Genomic DNA, 15,572 nt, shown 5'->3' with positions numbered 1-15,572 from the left:
TATGATCCTGCTCCCAAGGTCACCACGCTTGCAGGAAGGAGGGACTTGGATTCTAACTTGAGGCTTCAGAACAGTACCTTACACAGGGGAGATTTCCCCAGCCCATTAGTGTGCTTGGCCCCCTCTCTCCGTACCCAGTCCATAGAATGAGGTGCTGTGTAACCCTTTTATGACCTTGAGCTTCAAAATGATGTCACAATAAGCAGGGACTGGTTTCCTTCTATCCACCCTGACCTCCAGCTACTTGTGAGCCGTAGACAAGAAGCAGAGGTAGCCATTTCGTGGCTTAACCAAAACATTGTTCCTACTTAGAGGCTACCAGAGAGGCAGTACAGAGACCTCAGTTCTGGAACTGATGGACAGGTTGGTGACCACCCCTCTACCCTGAGGCCAGGAGAAGCCCTCAAAGTTTGACCTGTTAATTCTCTAGTACCCATACAAAACACCCCAAAGATGGCCACACTGCCACCCTGTGCTGAGGTGTCCTGACCTGTCTTCAGGTGTGTGAATATTCTGAGGCCCCTGTGTGCTGAGGTGGCCTAGGCTATCTTTTAAGTGTACAACTCCTGTACTCCCTGTGCTGAGGTGTCCTGTCTTCCAGGCATATTTGATCCCTGTATCCCCTGTCAGCTGCTACCATGAAATACACCAAAGAAATCAAGAGGTCCCCACCACATCTCCTGAAGAAGTTTGCAGGTAACATGGAAGAGACTGTTGGGGCTGTTTGCATGGAGAGTTTGGCTGTCCATGCCATCTGGCTTATCTGATCAAGGAAAGCAGGAATGTGTGTTTCCAGGTTACCCCATGGGGCCACCTTGAGATCTCTGCGTCTTGAGCCATTACAGAGCAGCCCCTTGGGATTTCTCACATCAGCTCAAGAAACAACAGGGAGTCCCAGGGCTTTCGGTTGGTTATACTCCAGTCACTTTAAAGCTCTCATCTCAGAAGTGGCTTTTATAGAATAAGTTATTTTTTACAACAAGGAACACATTTTGCCTCCCCACGAGGTATGTAAACAGGCATTAGACACTTGACCCTGGGTGTGGAAGTCGTGCAAAAATATGATTTTCTCAAAGGCACGTTGACTGTGCATGGTATAATTGCATTTACTTTAAGTCAGGCAGGAAAACCTTCTAGAATTGTGTGCTTCGCAGGAGGAGCCTCAGACCACTGGGGACTGTCACCTTCCCTCCCAAATCTCACTGTTTGAAACTTCCTTTTTTCTCTCTCCTCAATGGTGCATGTATTTATGCATTGCTATTATGCCATATGACATGGAGAAACAGAGAAGAAATGTGTTCATCTTTTGTTTGTCTCCCTTGGAAGGCAGGCCAGGCGCGTTTCTATGGGATTCCCTGAAAGAAAGCCAATTTCTCCCTAGAGGCTGGGAGTGGGAGGGGAGGCTCAGCCATGGTGGGGTTGGGGAGGCACTAGGTCATGCTGGGGCCAGATACCTCCACAGGCCAAAGACTCTTAAAAGAACCGATTGCGATATCTGATTCAGAACAAGCAAGCCATGCCGGAGATGTAGGCAGACTGGAGCCACAGAGAGCAGCAGAAACTGCTGGGCCAAATCAAGAGTGGTTGCTCTGTATGTTTGGCTAGAATCCAGTGGCTCTGTCGTCTCCCACTGGGAGAGCAGTAGCTATAACAAAGGGTGGAAAAACTCTGTCCTTAAGGTCCTTGTGTGCAGCCTCTTAGTCTTCATCTACAGCCAGGAGCCCTGGGGAACTGTCTTCATGGGGTGGGATCAATACCCACCTACCTCTGCAAGAGGTTCCTGGGAGCTGTTGGACACTGGCCCTGAAAACCTAAGCTTGGAGCTGGGACACCCCACTGCAGGTTTCAGGGGGCAGCTGAGAGGAGACCACAGGGTACAGGTAAGCTGTGTCCTGGGGCAGGAGGTGCATAACGTGTCTAGGGACTGTTGAGCTGTAGCCCTGGGGCATGAAATGATCCCCGCTTGGTGTCCAGATTTCCTGGTGTTCCCAAGCTGTAGACCTATGCTTTGCTTCCACGATAAATGACAGGGACCACACTCCTATTATTCCTTTGAGCCTCAAAGGCTTGTTGGGAAAATGGAGGGAGGTGAAGCTATGTTTTCTTCCTACAGTGTTGGAATTTTTTGGATAACAATGCATTCACATTTCAACAGCTTTGTTGGCAGACTTGGTCTGGCACATTCACTTTCTCGGCCAATTGAGCACAGGTTCTTAAAGTTCAGTTGTAACTATTAATATCAGTCTTCAGATTGCACATCACACAGTAAAACACCTCTGTGAATATATTATATGATATATTAATATTTATTATATATTAACATTAATTTTATTAATTATACAATAAATTATATATAAATAATAAATATATTAATGTAACATACATTAATATATACTGATTATATGTGTGTACATATATATATATGTGTGTGTGTGTATGTGTGTGTGTGTATATATATATATATATATATATATATATATATATATATATATATATATATGGGCAACACAGGGCTACACAGGGCTCAGGAGAGTTCAAGGACTTCCAAAGAGGGACAAGAGCAGAATCTGGGTCTGCTGATAGAGATACAGAGGCTTGGGGTTGGGATAGAGTTGAGCTACAGCAGCAGAGTTGAGCTGCGGGCACAAGGTATGGTGGAGACTGGAACAGCGAAAGGTGACACTGAACAGTGCACTGACAACTGAGATGACATCATCGGTCGGCACCCAACCGAGACAAAGCCCCTGAGACCACTGGGAGTTCACTGTTGGTCCAGATGCACACTGGGGTGGCCAGGAAACAGGTCAGTGATTCTGCTGCTACCACAGTGTGAGGTGTCCTTGAATGGTCCAGGTGAGGGAGTTACACCTTCCCTGTGGTGTGTCCAGCAAGCTCTTGGTCTGATCTTAAGAGCATCCATACATCGCTTTCATCCTGATTTCTTTCCATAGTCTGTGCACGTAACACCCTAGACACATCTCATTTATTTTTGAAAAATGTACAGGACAGTATCCTTTCTTCTTTTAGAGTTAAGCCCTACCTGGGTAGCTCCTGTCACCTGGTGCTGCTGTTCACCCAGATTCACAGTCTTCCTTCATCCTCAACGTGGAGTCTCTTGGGGCAGGGCAAAGCCTGAAGAGCTTTGCCAGTGCTTTATGTAATAGAGCAACCCAGAGCAGAACAGAGCCTGCCGTCCACCCATGTGGAGGCATAGAGGCTGCTAGGACACCTAGCAGAGAAGGGCCCAGCTAGTCCACATCGGCCGTGTTAAGTGTTCTTCCAGACCCTTGTTCTGCCTGGCCTCCTGCCTGTCTCTCACAAAGCATCTTGAGAGGGACCCATGGATGCCAAGTGTCTCCTAGGCCAAGTAGGCATGGGCTAGCCAGCTCTTAAACCACCCTGTCATGAGAGGCCATTGTGAACTTCCCTACCTGAGTGTTGGGGACCTAATTTGGGTCCCTACAACATACTCAACTTTAGCCTCGGAGCCACCTCTCCAGTGCCAAGTTTTGTCTTTTGGATTCAGCTTCTAAATTCAGGAGCAATCCTCAACCCACGGTGCTAGCAGAGCTCAGGTTGTACCTCAGTGTGCACGTTGCACTGAGTGACCTGGCCACCCCAGCACGTCACGTGTTAGCCCTCTTGGATGCCTGGAGGAGCCCGTGCCTGGCTTGTCACTGCTAAGATGCCTTATCACCCTGATCCTCAGCCACCCTTGTATTATGCTCCGTAATTAACTTTATATTATTTTGTTCAGAAATTTAATTCTCATCCTCGTTTCAAAGCAGGATTCTCATAATGAATAAGAGAATTAACAGAACCTCGGTTCAATCTGGCAGACTCCCAGTGCACCCCACCCCCATGCCCGCCTTGTTTTCTGCCAAGTCAGTGCTGTGTCTGTGCCTTGCAGTGTGTGACATCCCTCTGTATGACATCTGTGACTACAATGTCACCAGGGAGCGCTGCAGGAGGCTCGACTGCTGTTTCTACAAGGGCGTCTGCTACGAGAAAGCTGTTCCTAGTGAGTGATCCAACCCTGGTCCTTGTCCACTGTTTATGTCACCACAGCCTCACACACCACAACCTCACACACCTCTGCTCTGTGTGGAGTGGGAGGGGCTTCTCACCACAGTCCTTCCTGGAAAAGGCTGGGATTATGAACACTGGGTGTGAGAATGTCCCTTCCAAGACAGCTGATGGACAAGATGCTGCTGGCTGCAGCCAGCTAGAGTCTGATTGGGCCAGGCTGGTGGTGTCTTAGCCAAGGACCGTGGGGACAGCCGAGGGACACGATGATATGACTGGGTTTCTCCTGAGGTCATTTAAGCACCACACTAGAACACAATACAGTCCTGAGATCAGGCCTGGGCTATCCAAGGAGCTGCAGGGCTGGCTGCCTTGCTCCTGGTGAGCCATTTCTAGACATCCAGGTATTTGTGAGGAGTGGGAAAGAACAGAAGAAGCAGAGAACCAGGTCGTTGGAGTGAAGGGCTGTGTCCATTGTGCCCATGGCTATGTTTTCCCATGTCAGGACTTGGGCCTTCTGAACTTCCAGGACTTTCTGAAGCACCACCTCCAAACCTTCATTCCATTTTACTTGGAGGCTCATATATGTCCTCACTTTCAGAAGGATAACTATGGAAGCCGTGTGGGATGCAGCCACCCTTAATTTCCATCAGAGAACAGGGGTAAACACTCCAAAGCCAGGAAAGACCACACTGGCCACACTGTAGGTGGGGACCCTTGCTGTGCTGGCCTCCAGCCCCTGTCCCTCTGCACAGTGCTAAATGTTCTTGGGCCCCTCCTTTCCTCTTGTTCCTTTTACTAAATCCCCAGTTAGAGTGAATTCTTCCACACAGCACTCTGTTCTCTTCCCTGGGAATGTATGTGGCTTTGGAAGTCAGGGAATTAGTGATCAACGTGACCTACCAGATATGCCACCCCACACCAGGAAGAGCTGGAGACAGACAGACAGGGCCCATACTTTCTTATGTCAGCATCATGGAGACTGGGCATTTAAGCCTCTGATAGTGACCCAAGAGGTCACAATAGACACACCATCAGCACAAGGACTCTCTACTGACAGCATCTCTTTAGGTATTGACTTTAGAAGGCTCAGGGCCCTTCTCACTCTAGGGGAGGAGTGACCCTTGCATACCAGGACCCATTTCTGACAGAAACAATCAGAAGTTGGTGCCTTTTTAATTTCTATTTAGAAGAAATGGTCATTCTATAAAATTCATCCCCCCCCCCCCCCACCCCGTGCTGGCTATAGATCCCAGAGCTTATGCTAATATCCACCCCAAGTGCGCAGTCTTAGTGTGTTCGCAGAGTCAGACAGCTTTTAACACTGTCTGTCCTCAGGATGCCTCTGATCTGGGTGCAGGGAACCACATTTGGATTTTCTCTTACAGTAGCATGCACTCATTTTTAAAAATAATTTTTAATTTTTTTAAATATAACTTTCCCCTTCCCTCCCTCCAGCCTCTCCCATGTTGCCCCTTGCTTTTCTTCAAATTCATGACCTCTTTTTCTTTAATTGTTATCACACACATAGACATACAGACAGACACACACACTCCTAGATATATAACTACAGGTGGTCATTCCCTGCAGAGTCACGTACATGGATGTGACTTGGGAGTGACCACTGTGAACTAGAGAGTTCGTTTGGGGCTTCTCCCCTGGAGAAGATGACTTCTCCTCTCCCCAGTGTTCCCATCCCTCAGCTGCTATGGTTCTCTGTGTAGGGTCGGGTCCCATGAGATGTTACCCACATTAGCATGTCTGGTGGCAATGCCTTTGTTCAGAGCATGTTTAGGAAGCCACCTTGGTGAGGTTTCATGGGTATACTGGCTAGTTTTGTGTCAACTTGACACAAGTTGGAGTTAACACAGAGAAAGGAGTTTCAGTTAAGGAAATGCCTCCATGAGATCCAACTGTAAGGCATTTCCTCAATTAGTGATCAAGGGGGAAAGGCCCCTTGTGGGTGGGACCATCTCTGGGCTGGTAGTCTTGGGTTCTATAAGAGAGTAGGCTGAGCAAGCCAGAGGAGGCAAGCCAGTAAAGAACATCCCTCCATGGCCTCTGCATCAGCTCCTGCTTCCTGACCTGCTTGAGTTCCAGTCCTGACTTCCTTTGGTGGTGAACAACAGTATGGAAGTGTAAGCTGAATAAACCCTTTCCTCCCCAACTTGCTTCTTGGTCATGATGTTTGTGCAGGAATAGAAACCCTGACTAAGACAATGGGTGTCACTTTGACATGTCTAGGAGAGACAGTCACCATGCAGTTCCCTGTTCCTTTGATGCCTCCTTTCCTGCCATGATCTCTAAGCCTTGGGTAGAGGACTTGTGTTGTAGAACACACGGTTGGGGCTCAGTGCCGAGTGGTCACTTGCTCTCTCCGTTCTGATTGGTTGTGGGTTTCTGTGTTCTATGAACTTGAGCAAAGTTGCATTTTTAAAAAAAGAACTGATTTGTTTGTCAGAGGAACTTGTGAGCCAAGAGAGCATTGAGCTCAGTGCTGACAGAACAAGTGTAAAGGCTAAAGGGGTCACTCCGCTCAGGAGACACCTGCATGGCACTGGGACAGTAGCAAAGGTATCACGAAGGCCCCACCCATTAGAGGCGCAATGCAGTGAAAATCCAAATTCATTTGAAAGAAGAATGTCTAAAATAGGTTCCCTCAAAGGCAACAGCCCAGGCAAATGTTTCCCTCAGAGTTAGCACGCACAAGCTGATAGAGCTATGGTGCAAGTGTGTGTGTGTGTGTGTATGGTACAGCTTGAGCTGGCAGAAGAACCTGGCAGCATCAGCCACATGGTGTTGGCTTTGTAGTCAAAGCTTAAGTTGCAGTGGACACCCTAGGATAGTGGAGATGCCAGGATTTCGGGGCCAAGGAAAGCTCTAGACATGACGTAGAAGTGACCTGAGAGAGGCTATGTGTGTCTTGGGTGGCATAACGGGAGGATAAGGCTATCTGAGTCCTCTAAACTGGCCAGTCACATTGTGAGTCTCAGGTGCTGCACATGAAGTTGCAAGACTTGCGTTTGCCCTGCTGGCATTTCATCTTGGTTAGGCATTTCATCTAGTCATGTCTTGATACACCCAGATTCTCCCATTTCAGAACGGGCCTATTTATTCTGTGCAGCGTTTATTCTGTACAACATTGTCGTATGTTGGAAGTATGTAACTAGTCTGTTTGTTTGTTTGTTTGTTTGTTTGTTTGTTTGTTTGTTTTACTTTATAGGACCTCACAGTTGAGAGATTGCCTTGAATCTGAAATGAGATGTGGGCTTTATTTAGACGTGAAGCTGCTGTAACTTTTAAAGACCTTGGGGCCTTTTGAAGTTGGACTGTATTTTGCATTCTGAGATGAACATGAGACTTTGGGGATAAGAAGCAGAAGGTGATGATCTAGGGCGATGTATCTGGGTATCACTTAACAAGGGCAACTGTGACGACAGGCCACTTGATGAGCTCTGGAACCATCTGGATGGTAGCGTGTGGCTGTGCCTTTGGGGGTCATTTTGATTACATTAATTGAGATGGGGAGACTCATCCATGGTGGGTGGCATTGCTCCCCAGGGTGGGATCCTAGACCGTGGGACAGTGACAGTGAGCTGAGCCCAGGCATTCATCCCTCTCTGCTTCCTGGATGTAGACACAGCATGCCCAGCTCTGCCTTCTTGACCTCCCCGCCATGATGAACGGCAACCTTGAGCTGTGAGGTGAAACAAATCCTAAGTTCCGTAATCAGGGAAGTGCCTGACAGTCCTTCAGCAACTGTATCTGGAAAGTTCTACATTCAGAGCTCTTAAGAAGTAGGAGGAGTGAGCTTCCAGGAGACACTTAAGAGGAGCTTTCAGTCACGTGAGCATGTGAGGCACACTCAGTTTATGGTCTGAGCCAGGAGCTGGGGAGCTGGCACCTCCAGGCAGACCCCTCTTTAGAGATGGATCTAGACAACCGATGCGTTGTAATCTGCCGTGTCCTCTGGATAGCGCTCTGGTAGATTTTAAGAAGACACTAGCAATTTTGTGAGTGTGTGTGCCAGCCATTGATTTCACTAGGTCCAGAATCAGTCACTCTCTTGAGATCAAGCCTTGGTCCCTGAAGCATCTTAGTTGTGGTCTCCTTCAGGAACCCAGAAAACAGCACAGAGTCTCGAGAGCTTCTGTTTAGCAAGGGATCACAGCAGTATGTCATGGCCACAGATACTGACCCTCTGTCCATCTTCCCCCCATTTGTAAACTTGTGGGTGGGCGCGATTTTTTCTTAACTTCTGACATCTTTCGTGTGAAGAGGTGGGGCCATCTGTAGGAAGATTCTGGGCAGTGAGCCCTACATTTGGGTTCTCACTGTGCCCTCAAATTATTTTTCATTTCTTTGACATCTTTCTCATTCAAGGCAGCAAATGAACCTTTGTGCCGTGTAAGTTGTAGGATTCAGTGACAGGGTATTATGAATTCTTTGTGCATATAATTCCATGTTATGAAAACCTTTCACCAACTTCTTAAATAGGCTGGTTTGAAGTGCACATTGTGTTATGGCATAATCTGTATTATTAAGAATATGAACTTGGGGAATTAGCATTAGATATTTCAAAAAGGAACCGGGAGCTAGAAGGGGAAGACTTGCCTTCATTCTCCAACCTTGATTTAGGGTACATTATTTAATATGTCACTTCTTCTAAGTATTTGACTTCAGTTTCTTCATGGGACTTGCTGAGATGATTTCAAAACTTTTGTTAACTCTGCTGGGGAGACATTACCCTTGGAAAATAACCCTTTCTCTGTCTGGGGAAGAGCAGTCACAATATATGACTCCTGACAAACCACACATGCGGCTTCTCACAGCCGGATGCTATGCAGAGGGAGACACAGAGTCCCATCGCTTGCTTTTGTTAGCTTGACAACAGGGATGAGAGAAAACACTACCACATATGGAAGGTGCTGACACTAAAACGTGAAAATATTATATGTGCCATGCTCATGTATGGTTCTGATTTTATCACTCTGGGATTCAAGAATTTGTGGGGTTTTACCCGAAAGCCCCTAACCCAGCCATGAGTTACACATCTCCTTTTATTTGATTCTGTGTGCTTGACATCAGGAACAGGGGCTCCTCATGACACACTTTGTCCTGTATCACTTTATGCTATACTCAGTTGCCCCAAAAGTTCAGTGGCTCGAAGTGACAGCTCACAGGCTTCACTGGGACTTTGATTGGGTGCTACATCAAACATACCAGCCAGGCTTATGTTGCCATAGTCTCTGTCAGTTGGGAGGCTCTGCTTGTGGTGAGACTGGAATAGCCAGTTTTGGGTGTCTGCCTTAGAACTCACATCAGTATGAGATGGAAAAACTTGTGCTGACATCATGAGCTGCTGGATTCAACCCTCATTCGGCAATCAGCTCCTGCCCACATATAAGGGATCCTGTAGTTCTGCCTCCTTCTAGAGAACTCAAAGGAGTCCAGAGCTCATGGATCCTGTTGGAATCCTGCCCATTGCCTAGGGGCAGCTTGTTCTTTAGCTGTGCTGTGACTTGAACTCTGTCCAAAACCTGATCTTTGGGGCTGGTGTTTGTGGTCTATCTTGTCAAGGGTGTTGCTTTAGTTTTCTTTCTGTTGCTGTGACAGAACATGCTGACCAAAAGCAACTTGGGAGAGGAATATTTGGCTTTCTCTTCTAGGTCACAGACCCAGGAAATTCACGCCAGGAACCCAGAGTCAGGAATCATGTAGGGATATTGCTTGCTGGCTCACTCGGGCTCATATTCAACTAGCTTCTTCATATAGTCCAAGATACTTGTGCTGGGGATGGTACCACCTACAGTGGACTATGCTCCCTTATATCAGTTAACAGTCAAGAAAATTTCTCATGGTCATGCTTATACCAACTTGATAGTGACATGAGACTCATTGATATGACATGGAGTCATGACAGACTCATGACTGAGTCTTCTTGATAGAAGACGCAGTTGAAACTTCTTTTTTGGTGATGCTAGTCTGTCAAGTTGACAGCTAACTAGGACAGTCCACCTCTTCTCAAATGGACACACATACACAATACTTTAAGCCACAATTTTTTATTTTTTGTCCCAAAGATCTATGGTAATATTAGAATATAAAACACAGTTCAACATAAAAGTCCCATAGTGTTTAAATATTTCACCACTTACAGAGTCCAAGGGCTCTGGGGTTGGAGAGATGGCTCAGTGTTTAAGAGCACTTGCTGCTCTTTCAGAGGACTCAAGTTCGGTATCCAGCACTCATGAGGTGGCTCACAATCATCTGTAGCTCCAGTTCTAGGGAACCCAATACCTCTTCTGACTCCAATGGTCACCAAGTATGTGCTCAGCACACACACACACACACACACACACACACACACACACACACACACACACTTGTAGGCAGAGCACTTATAAAAAAATTCTAAAAGAATCCCAGGTTTTTTAAAGACTCTGAGGTCTCTTAACTGTGGACTTCTGTAAAATAAAAAACAAGTTAAATACGTCTTATTCCAAAATAATCCATGACATGGGGACACTCAAACTTAAGCAGAACCAAGATCAAGACTCTGTAGTTCAATGCTTGGCATCTACCAAAAGACCCTTCATGATCTTTCAGCTTCAGAGGCTTTGGGCAGCCACACCTCCTTAGCTCTGCCATCTTCAGAATCTGCAGGTTGTCTTATATGTTCAGGCCAGCCACACTCCACACTTGCTGCTGTTCTTGGTGGACATCAAATGGTCCTGGTATCTCCAGTATCCTGGGGGCTCCACTGTAAGTGATGCACCTTCAGCCTTGACCTCTCTTGTCTTCTCTTCAGGGACTCTGACCCGGCCACATGGTACCAGACCACAGTTGCTTTCCCTCAGTCCCTCAATCTTGCATCTTTCATGCCCTCAAAACAGTATGAATGTGGGTGACTTTTACACATTGCCAAGTTTATCCTCCAGCATGAGATGTGGTCTTGGCCTATAATGTCTAAGTGTTGACTTGGATGAAATATTTCTATGGCCCCCCTCAAAACAATGGACATTATTACCTCAATGGTGCTGAACTCTTGTTAATCACCAATGATTTCCAGCCTTAGCCTGACCAGCAATCATAGATTCTCAATTCAAATTTTCTCACACATAGTGTCTATGAAGTGTTTGAAACCTCACAAGTCAGGTTTTCACTGCATTATTTTCCAAGCTCCCACAACAGCAGCTCATTAAGCTCTGAACACCGATGGATTTTGTAGCCCAAAGTTCCAAAACCACCTACAATCCTCCAAAAACTAGTCCAAAGAGAGAAATAATTGCATGGTCAGGTTCATTACAGCAACATACTACTTAACTAGTCCTGGTACCAGTTTCTTCTCTAATGTCCTTTCTATGTATGTGATAAAACATATTTTCCAAAAGCAACTTAAGGAAGTAAAGGGTTAATCTGGCTTACACTTCCAGGCTGTAATCCATCATTTTGGAGAAGTCAAGGCAGGAATGTAGAGGCTGGAACTATGGAAGAATACTGCTTGTTGACTCATTCAGACTTACCCACAGACCACCTTGATAAAGGCAGGCAGTTGAGACTCTTGCTTTAGATGAGTCTAGGCTAAGCAAGTTGATGGTTAATGCTAACTAGGACAAGAGTCTTTGTAGGTGTGATTAGTAAAGAGGCTGTCACACTGGAGCAAGATGATCCCAACACGCCCTATGTCTTCAAAGAGAAAAGACACAGAAACACAGAGGAGCCAAAGATCACCAGAAACCATCAGAAGCCATAATGAAATAGACTGAGGATTCTCAGAGCCGTCAGGTCTGGGAGGTGCCTTGATTGTTACTCATGGTTCCAGACCTGTATAGCAACAAACATCTACTATTCTAAGGCCCCTGTTGCAGAAGTGTCCTTGAAGGACATCACATCCAGCAGGGTTGGGTTTTCTTTTCCTGTCTGGTTAGGGACACCTGAAAGTCATTCAGAGGGGGCAAGGGTAGGGGCTTAAATGGAGTTCTATCCCTTGGGTCAGATGTTGCCAGAAAGATAGTTCCTTTCCCTTGAGTGAATGGAAAATGGGATAGGGAAGAATGTAATAATTAAAGCGTTGGACAGTATGACTGTTGTGCCCACATGAGCTTCAAACTTTGGCCTCACACGACCCTGTGAAGACAAGTATGGTGGGAGCTAGAGCCTCTTCCTGACTGAGACTTCATAACATTGGCTCCTCCTGTGGAGACATGTTGGGCTCAAGAGCCCAGAGACATTGAATGTTCTCTTACTGTTCACCCTGATCCAATGGGCTAACAGACGAGCAGGATGACAGTGAGCTGCCCTGGGCCACACTGGGCCCCTCTGGGTGGGACTGGGACCCCCTCCTGACTTCTCTGGGTCCAGATTCTAAGCCAGGGCTTGTCTCCCAGTTTATGTACAGGTGTTCTTCACCCTGATTTGGTTCGTGGCAGGGGCCTTCATCATTGCCGTCATTTATAGGTGGGTGCTCTGAATTCTGTGTGGGAGGAGGAATGGTGTCAGGCAAGCGTACGATCCCCGTTGACTCCCTCATGCATCTGCTGCTGCTCTGGGAACATTTCCCCTTAGTGATAAAAGTTGAGTCCCCAGTATCCACTGGATGTCTGAGACCCCAAGAGCAGGGCTTAGTGCAATGGCTTTGTCAGCCTCTGCAGCCACAGGTCCAGGGACCATCTTCTGCTATGTGATGGTGATGAAAAACAGCACCAAGGAGGTCCCATGGCTGGTGCTAAGGGCCCTCCTTTGTCCTTAAGCACTGTTGTTGTGACAACAATGGCTAAAAAGTCAACCTAAGGAGGAAGGGTTTATTTCGGCTTAGCCTGAAGGACGATGCTGCCAACAGTTAAGGTTGGTTTTGCCACCCCTATGAATCTAGTCGTGAGGTTCATGTTCTGTGGGTTGTTGACTCTGTAATTCTGGATCCTGCCAAGTTGATAACACTAACCACCACAAACCCCACATGATGCTCGAAGCCATGGGCTGAGCAACTCTGTGTACCGTATGTGGCATGCCAGGGTTCGGGGCTCACTCAGAGGGACAGCCTTCCTGTCATTGTCTTGGAGATAGTGAAGACCACACGGCTGGTGTCTGTCAAGGAAGGCTGGTGTTCAATTCGGCATCCAGCTCTGGTGTGCCTGCCGCTCTTAGAGCCCTGTCCTGTGATTGGCACAAAGCCGTGGAGAGGATGTTTATTCCACCCTCAGCACCTGCTCCAGCCTTCCATGTGGCCAACACAGCCTGACTTGTAGCACAATGTATACTTTCTTCCTGGGTTTTGCCATAGAGAGATGGAGCTGAGACCACAGAGCAAAGCATGTGGGGCTCATTCCAGAGCCCGTGTATGGAGCACGGGGCAGGAAGCATTCAGGGCCAGGGGCTTCTGTCTCCTAGGGGCTTGGCTGTGACCAAGCCTTTCTTCCTCAGGGTTATACAGGGGACTAAAAAAGAGAAGAGGCCTTTACTCCCAGAGGACTCACATGTTGAAATACTGAAGTCTCCCACTCCAGAACCCATTCCAGAACCCATTCCAGAACCCATTCCAGAACCCAAGCCAGAACCCAAGTCAGAACCTCCCACTCCTGTCAAGAAGACTGAGAGCCCAGTACAAGGTAGGCTGGTATGACTGTCGTCTGTCCTTACCCTTGTGGCTCTTCCCTTTGGACATGCTCACTGTTTCTGATGGCCCTCGACAGGAATGGCCAACACTGTTTTAGGCTGGGCAAGGATTCCAATGTTCCCAACTGTGGAGGGCCGGGTCCAAAAGAGGATTCCTCCTTCCTTGCCAACCTTGCTTGTCTTGGTCAGTGTGTATCCTGGGGACAGTCCAATAACACCTTCAGGTTTATCAGTGTCCTCCCTTGGGGCCACTGCAGGGTGAGTGTGACTGCTGCTGCTGAGGCAATGGCTGAAGTAATGGTAGCTCACTGCCTGCTCTGGCACACACGAGGAAAAGCCACTTTGTAGCTGTCCAGCAGCCATGGAGAACTGGGTACACCTGAAAGGGACGCTGGGAATGAAAAAGGATGGGTGGGTGAAAGATGAAGCCAAGACAAAGATTTCTGATTAAGGCTCAAAGTTTGATTTTCAGCTCTGTTTATAAAGGGGAAACCCAAAGACCCATCTTCCCCCTGCCCCTTCCCAGGCAGGGTTTCTCTGTGTAGCCCTGGCTGTCCCGGAACTCACTCTGTAGACCAGGCTGGCCTTGAACTCAGAAATCCGCCTGCCTCTGACTTCCAAGTGCTGGGATTAATGTCATGTGCCACCACCGCCCAGCTAAAAGATCCATTCTTTGTTTAAGCTGGATGTTGCTTATGGATGAAATCCAAACCAGCAGATCAACCTCAGAAGGAAACTGCAGGTGAGGGACTTCCTCCTAGGTCTGAAGACTCCACCCTAGATGGGCTAGGTCCGTGGAAGACTGACTGTGACAAACCATTAAGGTCTGTTGAGCCTGCTCATGGCTGGGGGAGGGGCACAGTACCTGCTTGTCAGTGACTCCCAGGTGGCTGTACAGGTCTCTTGCTGCTTTTCTGGCCTAGAAGAAGGCTGGGTTAGAGAAAAGGATGTCCCAAAGGTGGCATCTTGTTGTGGGATGTGAGATGGAAAGATATGTCTGACACTCACCCTCATGCCCTTGGCTTCATGGAAGCCCCCCAGGGCAAGTGGGACTAGAAGAGCCTTCCCTGCTAGTCTGTGGATCTAAGATTGCCTGTAGGACACAGGTTCATCTTTTCCTTGGTGCCTTCTGTGTTGAGACAGGGGGCATGAAGACCTCCTGGTGAGGCTTCAGTCCTCAGGATGTGTTGGGAAACAATGGCCATACAGGCCTCTTCCCAGCTGGCTTCTGGGAAAATGCTTGTCACGTGTTCATTTTATTCCGAACCCTTGCTAAAAATCTTCTGAGTGCTGCACGTCTCATCAGAGAAATACTCACATTTCTCCCCTGTCATCTAGCCCGAGAATCGCCCTCAAACCCGGAGGTAAAGAAAGTCAACAGTGGCAGTGCCGTGCCCCAGGCAGCACCTTGAATGTGTGCAACAGAGAGACCGTCTGTGATAAAAAATAAAGACATTTCTTAAGTGTTGCTTCTTGTTCTCTTCTGCCTCATCCCTGGCCATGCTTCCACTTAGGAGAAAGAGCATGCCTTTGGGTGCAAGCAGGAACTCGAATTGGTTTCTACAGCTTTGCCTGCCATTAATGCTGAGACCAGGAGGTAAGAACACTGTCCTAACATAGATGGGCCACACAGTCCCTGTCTTAGTCAGGGTTTCTGTTCCTGCACAAAACATCATGACCAAGAAGCAAGTTGGAGAGGAAAGGGTTTATTCGGCTTACACATTGCTGTTCATCACCAAAGGAAGTCAGGACAGCATCTCACACAGGGCAGGAACTTGGAGGCAGAAGCTGATGCAGGGGCCATGGAGGGATGTTACTTACTGGCTTGCTTCCCGTGGCTTGCTCAGCTTGCTTTCTTGTAGAACCCAGGACTACTAGGCCAGGGATGGCTCCACCCACAATGGGCTGGGTCCCCTCCCACCCTTGATCAC

General features: G+C 47.6%; 1 protein-coding gene across 2 annotated transcripts; it reads left to right on the top strand.

Annotated features, from left to right (window-relative positions):
* Positions 1 to 199: 199 nt before the first annotated feature.
* Positions 200 to 15,081, top strand: Tex29 (testis expressed 29). 2 transcript variants are annotated; one of them, XM_021170903.3, is made up of 7 exons: positions 200 to 363; positions 602 to 696; positions 3,911 to 4,021; positions 12,417 to 12,486; positions 13,450 to 13,634; positions 14,324 to 14,383; positions 14,980 to 15,081. In XM_021170903.3, the coding sequence occupies exons 2-7, from the start codon at positions 639 to 641 to the stop codon at positions 15,051 to 15,053; spliced, it is 558 nt and encodes a 185-aa protein (XP_021026562.1). In that variant the 5' UTR covers positions 200 to 363; positions 602 to 638; the 3' UTR covers positions 15,054 to 15,081. The 2 variants fall into 2 exon arrangements, with proteins under 2 accessions (XP_021026562.1, XP_085700337.1); XM_085844211.1 differs by lacking the exon at positions 200 to 363 and adding an exon at positions 371 to 500.
* Positions 15,082 to 15,572: the final 491 nt, after the last annotated feature.

The sequence above is a fragment of the Mus caroli genome, unplaced genomic scaffold (genome assembly GCF_978045245.1).
Source record: "Mus caroli unplaced genomic scaffold, Mus_caroli_1 scaffold_10, whole genome shotgun sequence".
In the NCBI taxonomy this organism is placed as follows: domain Eukaryota; kingdom Metazoa; phylum Chordata; class Mammalia; order Rodentia; family Muridae; genus Mus; species Mus caroli.
The sequence above is the reverse complement of the archived record's forward strand: the minus strand, read 5'-3'. Positions and strand labels throughout refer to the sequence as shown.

Coding starts and splice junctions, on each gene's coding strand:
- Tex29 (XM_021170903.3), top strand. CDS start 639: ATGAAATACACCAAAGAAATCAAGAGGTCCCCACCACATCTCCTGAAG. Junction 13,635..14,323: donor GACTGAGAGCCCAGTACAAG/GTAGGCTGGTAT, acceptor TCTTTGTTTAAG/CTGGATGTTGCTTATGGATG. Junction 14,384..14,979: donor ACCTCAGAAGGAAACTGCAG/GTGAGGGACTTC, acceptor CCTGTCATCTAG/CCCGAGAATCGCCCTCAAAC.